This window comes from Varroa jacobsoni, unplaced genomic scaffold (assembly GCF_002532875.2).
Source record: "Varroa jacobsoni isolate VJ856 unplaced genomic scaffold, vjacob_1.0 scaffold_527, whole genome shotgun sequence".
NCBI classification, from domain to species: Eukaryota; Metazoa; Arthropoda; class Arachnida; order Mesostigmata; family Varroidae; genus Varroa; species Varroa jacobsoni.
The window spans coordinates 228,666-239,400 of NW_019213429.1; the positions used below are offsets into that span (position 1 = coordinate 228,666).

Below are 10,735 nucleotides of genomic sequence, written 5' to 3' on the forward strand. Positions count from 1 at the left end.
CGCTGGGAGTTGTGCAGCGTTTCTTCAGAGGCTTACACGTCTTTGCGGAAAAAATGAGGGAGAACACGATTTGTCGTATCGGATCGCAGACTAGCTCAGGTAGACCTATATCGGACGCGGCAAATTAACTCTTAGACGCCCATTGTGCACCGAGCTAGTCGAATGAGTAAGCTAAAAACCCTGATAACGAGAAGCTGCTTACCCAGGTAGCGTTTTCGGTTAAAATATCGAAAAGCAAGAAGCTGAGAGGAACGTTGTTTGAATTGCTTTTCGGGTATAGAGCTATACTGCCCGCGGGGCCCTCCGGCTGTGGAAATTTCAGAGGACGGGATGTCACACAAGTGCGCCAGAATGTGCGAAGACTATTCCAGAATCGGCAATGACATATTGAAGTGCAGTTCGAATGGGGAAAATCTGCCGTGCGGAAGTTTAAAGACAGAACAAGGGTATTGGCGAAGATTGAAAGGATAATACGAAGACTCTCCAAAAAATTGCGGTCGCGTTACCACGGGTCATTTGCCATAATGAGTCGAGTGGTGCAGCTCAATTGCGGTCGCCAAGTGATCGTCAACGGAATGAGTATACGGCGGTATTTTGAGAAGCATATTACAGTAGCACGGCCGAATGTAAACATAAAATCATATTTCCTTCTCTATACATGAGAGTACTATAGGTTAGATGAATCGTCGGTAGCGGTAAATTTTGTTAATCGCAGTAAAATATGTACAAAGTTCTAAATAACATATGACGCATGTACTTATGAAAAATAAGAAAAATTTACCCAATTTTTTTTAATACTTGATAAAATGCCCTGACTAACCGAAAAAGCGTGCTTGAGTTCGCTAATAATTGCAGTGTACGCCGGAGAATTATCGTCAATAGTTATATTCAATATAAGGAAACCGACTTTCAATATTTCAGATGAAGTAGCGTACCATAGGACTAAATGTTCTCCTTTTGAACATCAGATTAAATAATATAAATATTGCATATTGTTTCTAACCGGTTTCACTTCCGCGTAAACAAACTCGCTTGCATGCGGTGCTGTGAAAAAATGAGGCAAAAGAAATCAGCTTAAAGGGTCATCAAGAGAGAACGATGCGAGAAACTCGTGACAACTATTTTAAGGATGGGACCACAAAAATTGGTAAAAATCGGCTGTTATCATTTCAGGAGTAAAAATAACATGTTTTTGTCAGTTTTTTTACATTCAGTGAAGTTAGCATTTTGATGGCCGTTTGGATTGAGTAACTCTGCACACCATCTTTTATTGGTAGGAATCGAAAGTAGTACATAGGATAAAATATAGTACCGAAGTATTGATAAATTACATAAAATATTTGACATGGTTTACAACAGCGAATTTTTCAGATCAGATACAGTAAGGCTCTTTCAGAGGACCGCTTGTATAAGAGCTCATATAAATCATAAAATATAAATAACCCCAGATCAAATAATTTATATCTAATCTTCTTCTAAAGTTTCTCAACTACTTCTCTATTATTTTTGCTGTTCTCAATCAATTTTCTGCCACGTGACGATGAGCAGATTTTTTGCTGGTGTACGAGACTGACGAGGAGCAGGAACCAATACTCGCTATGAACTTGGACGAATATGCAGCTGAACTAGCGGCCCAAGGCGTAGAAGCAGACCCTGTTCTTATTCGAATGCTACGAGAGAAAGAATGGCGTCGCGCTTTTGTAAACAATCTGAGAACTGCTGGGGTGCTTATCGAAAAGGTTCGTCATATATATGATATACCAGTTCGATACTACCATACGATATATATATACGATACTACCAGTTCTTTATGCTAAGTCGATGGCCAAGGGGTGTATTCGATTTCGATATGTGGGACTCGATGCATTTTTGCGAAAATGCTGGCTTTGTGGCGTCAATAGTATAACTTTCAGTTAATGAGACTCACCGGTTCAACAAATGTCGATGCTTTGGGCTTGCCTGTTAGGGCGCAAAATTTGAAATAATTGGATTTTGTCGAAGGAGCCCGTAGCCTGACTGACATGCTCACCCGATCTATTAAACTCAGATTAAATATATCGAATCAAAGAGCGGGCCTGATATTTGTTCATGCATTTCTATATAGTAGAAAGTTTTGGGTAACTTCAGTTTAACCTTTAAGTCAAAGCAATGATGTTAGCATCATCACATACACATTTCCCTAAATGGTCATTAATGTCGGTGTGACAGGACTGTGGGCGCTGAGAGATAAACGATGTGTGGACCTAAGTACTCTTAGACCTATATATAGTATAGTGCATAATGGTCCGACTGCATAATCCATAATCAATTTTGAATCTTAGTGTTCATGTTTAGGAGATCCATTAAGCAGTCCGTTATGGTAGTCTTCATTTACGAGAACTAATCTTAGAAAGAGTTAAATTACGTGGTTTTAGATACTGGGATATTATTGCTTAGTAGGAGGCCGTTCGAGTGGGAGGAAAACAAAGCACAAACAAAATTCATTTCATCAAATTGTCGGTACCCTGGGACCTACGCGTTAAATATGCCGAGTTACTTTGCTTCAGGACGCCTCTGCCGTTGATGTCAATCCCGAAAAAGGTCGGTATATTGCTCTCAGGAACTATTCGTTGAAAGTCGTTTGCTCTTCCGTTTGTTACATGCTTAAATTCGTGTTTTTAAGCTTTTTTTTTAGTCCGTGTTCGTACATAGTTCAGAAGTTCAATCACAACAAAATTCTATGTAAATTGTATTTATTTGTCATAGGGCGCCTCATTTCTTCAACGGTCTTTTATAATGTTATGAAATCACCAGCTGAATTTCTCTGTGTTTACGGCCCCAGCCTATAGCCCAGAAAATGTGGTATGGACTCAACCCATGTGTACTAATGGGTTTTCGGCGTGGTTGCATAAAAGTGATCTTCGATTGTGTACGCTGCCCTAGTCTGAGATTCCTCATGTTAGATCACTTTCTTTTCTCTTAGTGGAACATTTTCTCATTATAGTTTAGTTGTTTTTCAACTTTCGCATCCAAACTTCAACAATTTCTAATAAGTTCAGTCTAAGTTTTTACTAATAAAAAGTCACTATTTTATGGAATATGAAAAACGTTCAACTGTTCAATATAAACATCTCATAAATTTGCAACCCTTTTCAAACAAATCCCCAGGAAAATGTCGACTTACCGAATTACCATTACGGGAGAAGGAAATTGTTGTTCAACCGCAGACAACATAAAAGTACAACAACGCTGTCAGCCCACAAAAAACGCGCACTCTACGGAAGTGATTTGATGAAGTGAATGAATTCACAGTAACGACGGTATTAACTAAGAAATTATTTTGCTTTGATTCGATGCTTAGGACCTAAGGTGGACAGGATGGCATTACTTCCGTTGGCTTGTCAAGTTTTGTGAATTGGATGTACCTAACACCCCGCGCAGGTGCTTCACGACCCACTTCAAGGTTGCCAACTTGGCGAAGTAAGAAGATCACTCTCTCGACTTCACTTGCCAAAAAGTCCTATCAACCTTGAGACTACGTTTGTGTGTGATGAATTTGCATAGAAAACTCAGAATATCTGTGATTGAACAAAGAACAATAGTAGCTGATTTGCTGTCGGGATTAGCGTCTCACTGCCCGGCGTAAATCTGACCTGTTTTTTTAAACACTATTTTCAACCTTTCTATTATATTGCTTTCCGTAAAAAAGTATAAATAACATGACACACGGCTTTATCTTCAGGTCAAATCTTTAAAAACCGAATTATTCAAGTTGAATTTCATTGTATGTTTACATATTTCAATATACAGAGTGCTATATACATAATGATTTTAATCAGTATTGCTTCAGTCCTAAAAATCATAATAAACTAATATGATTATTATATCAGTTTCCTGCAATGTTATGGCTGTTACGGTTCGCAACATGTTGCCCACACGACTGATATGAGCATTTTAATGTTACGTTATGACATCTTTTCTTATTCGAATCTGTTTCTGCCAGCTGTATGGGGGCGGTTGATCAAGAGAATTACTTTACGGTGGGCCATCGTATTCGAATAGCTCAGGAAATTCTCCGGAAAACCGAGTTCGGCGATGAACGGAAGGGATATGTCGGCATCGATCGGCTCGTCGAAGAAGGGGCTTTTACCGCGGCGTTTCCTTTACATGAGGCGAGTCTAACTTCTTGTCATTTTGTCTTAAGCTACTGTTTGTTTTTTACTGGACATGACCGAGGGCCGTCTGTCCTATCAGTGTAATATGTTAAATTGTAAAAAAAAAATTCCGCGCTTTTTTAGACTATGTTTTTTTTAGTTCTGTGACAATAAGCTATTATGTTATATATTCTTGGTCACTGTTGGCGTCATGTTTTCTGCCATCTTTCTGTCAATCCCGCCCAGTGAACGTAAAAAATGAAAATTTATCGGCGTAGGCTTCGTTTTCGAAGTCTAAAGAGCACCTTTAACGATGTTTGCTGCGTGTAACCTCGCATTGTCATGAAGGGCAATAATTTGATTTGGTTAAGCCTTTTCTCTTCAATAGCCTAGTTAACTCGATAAACCAAATGAACATGCCGGTCAACTGTCCCGTTCGTGAAAAGTAATTCCCAGTGAATTACAGCCCCAGCAAATGCTAAGTATAATCTTTCCTGGTTGACTATTCTAGAGCCATCCGTTTCGAATAGGTACTTCCTATCACCGGCGACAACTGTGTGCAAAAATCTAGAAGTTGAGATTCAGCGTTAAACTGTAACTCTTTATTGAATCCAGAGAGTTCATGAGATGCATATGCCCGAAATTTTCATGTAAACCCAAAAAGCTTGAAGGGACCTTAATGTAGCAATACTTTGTAATTTTGGCCAATGACTGAATTGTTTGTGGACCGTCTTTCTTGCTAAGTGCGGTCGTTGTCTAAGGCAGACATTTAGCTAGAGTGAAAAGCGTCCTCTAGGTTCCGAACATCGTTTTCCGTTTTGACAAAACGCTGTTACATTGTCTTTTTAGCTATAGTGTTGTAACCGTATATTAGGCAAATGTTCCGGCAGTAGTATTTCCGCATTTCGTAGTATAAAAGGCGATACCTTTTATACTACGAAATGCGTAGTATAAAAGGTATCGCCTTTTTTTTGAACACGATCCTGTTACAGCATACTGACAGGTCCGGAAGGACGCTATCAGATGTAGACAAAGTAAGGAAAATTAGGAGAAATTTTTTAAATACACGGGAACGTTCATTAGAATGTAATATTAGAGACCGATAGATATGTATACAAGATTATCGGTTTCTGTCGTACAAAAAAGGTACTTACCTAATTTTTTTAACTCAGCTTGAGTTATTTCCATTAAGGTACGTACGCATTCAGGTCTAATGACAAAGGCTTAGGAGAGCTCTTAACCATATCAGCACCAGCAGTACAAGCACACCGACACTCAATAGGATCTCCAATACGAGAATAATGATCAGAACGAAATCGTTAACACCCATCAACCATTTTTTAACCCATAACATTTACAATTGTCTAGAAGTGAACAACATTTCAATTACCTTCGTCAACGCTTCAGAGGAAGCAGTAGTAAGTAGATCTCTTGTGACGAATTTAATTCTAGCCAGAATAAGTCGAGATGGAAAAGTGACCGTTGCAGTAGTACCATCGGCCCGCTTTGATTTAAACGATGCACTCTCGATTCCTATTGAAGTTAAGGAGAACAAAGTATAAAACAAAGAAGGAAATTCAAAAACGGTAGATTAGTCAGGAGGCCTTGGAAGTCATTGATCGAACCCTTGGCGATATGTGCACTGAAAAAGAGTTTCTTGAAGTAATCTTAATGCTATATTCGGGCGGCGTCCCGCAGCAGCTTCTACCTGCTGTTAAAAGAGATGCCAATCTTGAAAATGCTGTTGAGGTTGATGCCGAAAACTTCCAGCTTCTACTAGACATCAACAAAGAAAAATTCGCATAAATTCCGACAGTCAGGTTGCTTTTCTTGAAAACATTGTACCAAAGCGGGATTCTATTGCAAAAAGGTATCGACCTCATTCTCGAAAAACTGATATCATTCGAAAATCCTATACATACGTTCTGGGAAATACATAAACATTTCTGTGAAGATAGTGGTCCGAAGTATAGGCAATGTTTGCATTGAACAATTATCTGAAAATTTCAAGGAATATCATTGGTTCAGTCATTTAACGGAGGATGGCAACGCTTTTTGAGGTACTACCACCGCCAAAACACACGATTAAAGAAAGCTTTACCGATCATCAGTTAGATGTTTCGAAACACTAAAACGTCACAAATATGATCATCCCATTGTAGCGAAGACTACAAGCGTAAAACCTAAGAACCATACAGTTTATTAATTATAAGGAATTACCTTTCATAAGACGACGAAATCCACTAAATGTTTCGCTAAAATGATGCTTTGTTATAACAATTCGGAAAGCAGAAGGGAAAAACCTCTATCCAATTACGATTAACTATACGTTCTTCTCAGTTGCACGCGACAAACATATCGTCATTTGTAGCATTCTGAACTGATATTTTCGCTACCAGTAAGAACTCATTGGTCTACAGATATACAACTATGTCGATTCACATATCCATGGTCTGGAACTGAGAGAACTAGAACTGAAAGCTCAATGTTCAACGACGGTGACTTGACAACGATAACAGGAAAAAATAATATGATTCAACAAGACAACATTACGAAACAAAATTTAAGGCAAACCAAACGGTTCTTTTCAGGGTCTCTTAGGAGTGAAAGATCAGACGAATTTTAAAACTAAGGCGTTCGTGATAACAAAACAAGCGCTTTATATATAGCGTATAGCTTTCAATTTGCTTGTCCTCCGATTAATCCTTTCCGCAGGCAATGTTGTTATTCTGGACAGCGTAATGTTTGTCATTTTTTTAAAATGCTCGCTCTTTTAAAATACATGTCTATGGGGAGAACCCTTTATATTTATGACAAAGATATACTAATTAAGGCAACAGCTTTTTAGATGGATCAATGGCAATCATTTTCGCTAGCTAGGTACGTAGTGGTCTCGTAGGCTGGCCGTAGGGTTAAATTAAGCATTATCTGTTAGCTGCATTTGCTTTCTCTTGTTTTTACACTCTTCTTGATACTACTTAGCTTCATGTCTGTCTCTTGGCTTATCTATCCACAGCATCAGTACGCCTTTTTGCTTCAGTCTATATGCCGTACTCGGTACGATTTTCACCCATAGCTAACGCTCCTCGCTTGCGATCTTCGTTATCAAGTGCCGTGTCAATGTCCAGGCTCCAAGCCCTTCAGAACCTGAAACTCCTTCCCTAGTTGCCTTATCATTCCGAATTATTCAGACCTTAGTTATGAAAAGTCTTTTTCATGTTACGTCCATGTATTTTTACTAGTTACCGAAAACCAGCGTATTAGGTATTTTAGATATGGATTTGCTAATTCTACCTACTCGCTGTATCAATGTCTGTTAGTAAAATATGTTTTGAATTAAACGGAGTGGCACTTCGGTAATGCCCTTTTTGGTCCTTCCTAAAACCAAGGTTTGGCTTATTCCTAAGATAAGTGTATTATTGTGGTTGTAGGGCTCCTATCAGGCCCCGCGAGATCAAAAACCATGTAACTACACACGACGTCAAATTTTGTACGAATACTGGGCACGGTGGGGTCGTTGGTATAAATTTCAGCCCCTTGACCATATTCGCGAGTATTTCGGCGAAGGAATCGCCCTTTACTTCGCCTGGTTAGGATTTTACACGGTATGGCTATTACCAGCATCCGTTCTAGGACTTCTTATCTTTGTTTATGGAATGTTCAATGTGGCGACCGATCATCCAACGTAAGTAGAGGATAGCTGATGATTCACAACAAATTCCTGATAAATTAAAACAAAGACATATACGCAGAGTCAACCAAAACATAACTCGAGCTTGTTACATTTCATAAATTCGCAGTAAGCACTGACGCTGCGTAACGCCGTATGTATTTTGGGCTGCGTGCGGCATACGTAACAAACAAAAATCAATCTTGCTACACATGTTTTCAAATTTACTTTGTTTTTTCATGGTGACTGAACAAGTTTTTCTTGTCATTGTTGTGCGTTCGACGATGTACGCATCTAATACAATTACTTAATTAACTTAGTTAAAAATTTTACTATTTATATGCTGTACAAATACGTAATGGTTTGGGTTTGAATCCAAGCGTAGTCACACCTCATTTCGTGTTAGGAAAAGCTGGCCGTCAGGCTGTCTAATGAGGCCACACCGGGCGGAAAAAATATTTCTTAGCCAAATTGATTATTCTTCTCATTCAGACCGCTTTTTGTATACATATAATCCAATATATACTTTATGCTAAAGTAAAGTGGCGTACATATTATATCGCTATTTGATCGCAGGTCGCAACTGTGTAAAAGTGGCAATTTTTTTAAAATGTGTCCTCGTTGTGACGAGAGTCTCGGCTGTACATTCTGGTACCTCTCGGAAACTTGTTGGATGACACACATCACCTATCTGTTCGATCATCCCGGCACTGCATTCTATGCTTGCTTTCTTTCATTTTGGGGTAGGTATACTTTGAACTGTATATGCAACTATATAATATATAGCATCTATGTTTACCAGTACGTCCCTGTGTCTCTCAATTAGCCCTTTCTACTGTACTACATGTACATGAAACTGATTATATAAATTGATGAGAAGTTAAACCTGTACTCTAATCTTTGCCTAACCTTCAAATGAAGCCGTCGCGTTTTTGAAGTACTGGAAACGCGAATGTGCGCGCCTCGTGTACGATTGGGATTGTTTGAATTATGTTGAAGATGAGGAACCGCCACGGCCGGAGTTCGCTATACACGCTTATGCCGAAAAACGGAATCCGGTCACTCGACAATTAGAACCATCTTTTCCATCTGATATCCGCAAACGTCGCATGGTTACCGGCTACGTCATTCTATTGTTTATGGTTCGAATCTTTACTATATATATTATGTACGATATTAATCAAATCCGTCAAATGGAGAGGGCGGTAGCATCGTGGACTTATAACAAATGAATGTTTCCGATTCTGATCTCGGAACGAAATGACCCGATCTTGAACTCACAAGTTGACAAAGTAGGTAATCTTATGCATTTAGATAAAGTCAATAATGATCGACAATAGTTCAGTCGTTCATGCCAGTCAAGCTATAGCCAGTTGGTGCATATAATAAATTGTTGTGTTTTGATAATGCAGAAGCAGTAACACTGTCAAATAATAATTTCGAAAAATTCAGCCATTTATTTCGAAACAAGAATTTGAATTGATTTTGATTTATCATATCATTATTGACATATGGCAAACTTCTAAGTGTGTGAACCGCTATAATAGCCATCATTCTGTTTCCACAAAAGTAAAGCCTCTTAGTATCAGTGTTCTCGCTGAATATCTATTGTCCTGGATGAAATGACTCGTTGCAGGACATTATTAACATCAGACAATTACTTGGCTTTTTCAATTCGACGTTACGGCTGTGTCAAATTTTAGGCATCGCTTGTATTCGTTGCCATGCTGGCAATCATCATATTCAGGATATTAATTTCGATCCCTCTATATCGTCAAGAACAATTAAAAGGGCTCGCTCATATGATATCGTCATGGAGCGGAGCATTTATCAATGTCATCTCCATGGTCATCCTGCAAACTGTCTATGGAAAGCTGGCTCACAAGCTCACTCAATGGGGTACGTTGTAATGATACTTACTTTAGGTAGATAAAGGTAAAGTACTATCTAATATTAGATTGATGCATAAGTAAAGACCTGTCTGCCTTTTTCTGCACGCCATGCACAAATTTTCCTTTATCTCCATAAGTTGGCTTCAATTGTATTATGTAGCGAGCCAAATTTCATATCAAACCCATGATCCAAATATGGAATTTCTAGTGAAAAAGGGTGCTTTTTCGAAACTTGCCTTAATTTAATTTTCACCGCAGTCAAAAAATTGCTGGAAAGTAGCGCGGAATAGCTTCAAAATTGGTAAGTGAAGGGAACAACGAAATACCACTTCGTCTTAACTCTTAAGATCTTGCCCGTTACTGGCAAGACGAGAGTGGCAAACACAGATTTTCACATATAACAGTTGCGGGTGACGGGAAGTTTTGTCTCGGAACGTGTGTGAGAAAATGCAGAGGAAGGCATGGAGAAAGCAGCAATAAACGGTTCCAAAAGATACTCGTGGGTGTAGGGTTAAGCTAGCTGTCAATCGAAGAAAGTCCTTGATTTTCGTTTGGTGGGACTAAAAGGGTTTTGCGCACTTTAAAATTAGTGAGAAAAAAAAGGTCACCGTTCTTTGCGAGAGCACACATGGTTAAACCAGAAAAAACCGCCCTGTAAGATCCCGAATGAGGTGCTCTCTCGTATCCACTGTATTCCCCGGGCTTCATGTCAATGGATTAGCACCTATCCAAGTTATCTGCGAATGAAATTTCTAACTGTACATTTGACATAGGGGAATTCTGGAAAAACTCGTCGTATGAATTTTTCAGCACCAACGTGAAAATTTTTAGCGAGATCAAGCAAAAAAAAAATGAAATTTCATCTATTCACCATTATTGGCGGTGAAAAGAAAACTTCATAGATACAGGTCACGAACTCAGTATTCCAACATCGGAATGAGTATATGCAATCGTTTAAAACACACTCTTAATAATATAAAATGACTTAATAAACTTAAATTTTAACTTGAGTTTAATAAACCCATTTTATATTATTAATT

General features: G+C 38.7%; 2 protein-coding genes across 2 annotated transcripts in view; both read left to right on the top strand.

Moving 5' to 3' along the window:
• Positions 1-1,082: 1,082 nt before the first annotated feature.
• LOC147753381 (anoctamin-7-like) lies at positions 1,083-5,057 on the top strand. The gene is made up of 5 exons (XM_086968590.1): positions 1,083-1,147; positions 1,549-1,739; positions 2,440-2,580; positions 3,341-3,459; positions 3,983-5,057. The coding sequence occupies exons 1-5, from the start codon at positions 1,099-1,101 to the stop codon at positions 4,236-4,238; spliced, it is 756 nt and encodes a 251-aa protein (XP_086824716.1). The 5' UTR covers positions 1,083-1,098; the 3' UTR covers positions 4,239-5,057.
• A 2,121-nt stretch (positions 5,058-7,178) lies between these two features.
• The window catches only part of LOC111261173 (anoctamin-7), an 11,779-nt gene continuing 8,222 nt past the window's right edge, over positions 7,179-10,735 (top strand). Inside the window, exons 1-5 of the mRNA XM_086968593.1 lie at positions 7,179-7,190; positions 7,565-7,818; positions 8,380-8,546; positions 8,725-8,945; positions 9,507-9,702. Of these exons, the coding sequence (XP_086824719.1) occupies positions 7,179-7,190; positions 7,565-7,818; positions 8,380-8,546; positions 8,725-8,945; positions 9,507-9,702 (850 nt within the window). The remainder of the gene's footprint in view (positions 7,191-7,564; positions 7,819-8,379; positions 8,547-8,724; positions 8,946-9,506; positions 9,703-10,735) is intronic.

Coding starts and splice junctions, on each gene's coding strand:
- LOC147753381 (XM_086968590.1), top strand. CDS start 1,099: ATGCGAGAAACTCGTGACAACTATTTTAAGGATGGGACCACAAAAATT. Junction 1,148..1,548: donor GGATGGGACCACAAAAATTG/GTAAAAATCGGC, acceptor GACGATGAGCAG/ATTTTTTGCTGGTGTACGAG. Junction 2,581..3,340: donor TGATGTCAATCCCGAAAAAG/GTCGGTATATTG, acceptor TTCGATGCTTAG/GACCTAAGGTGGACAGGATG.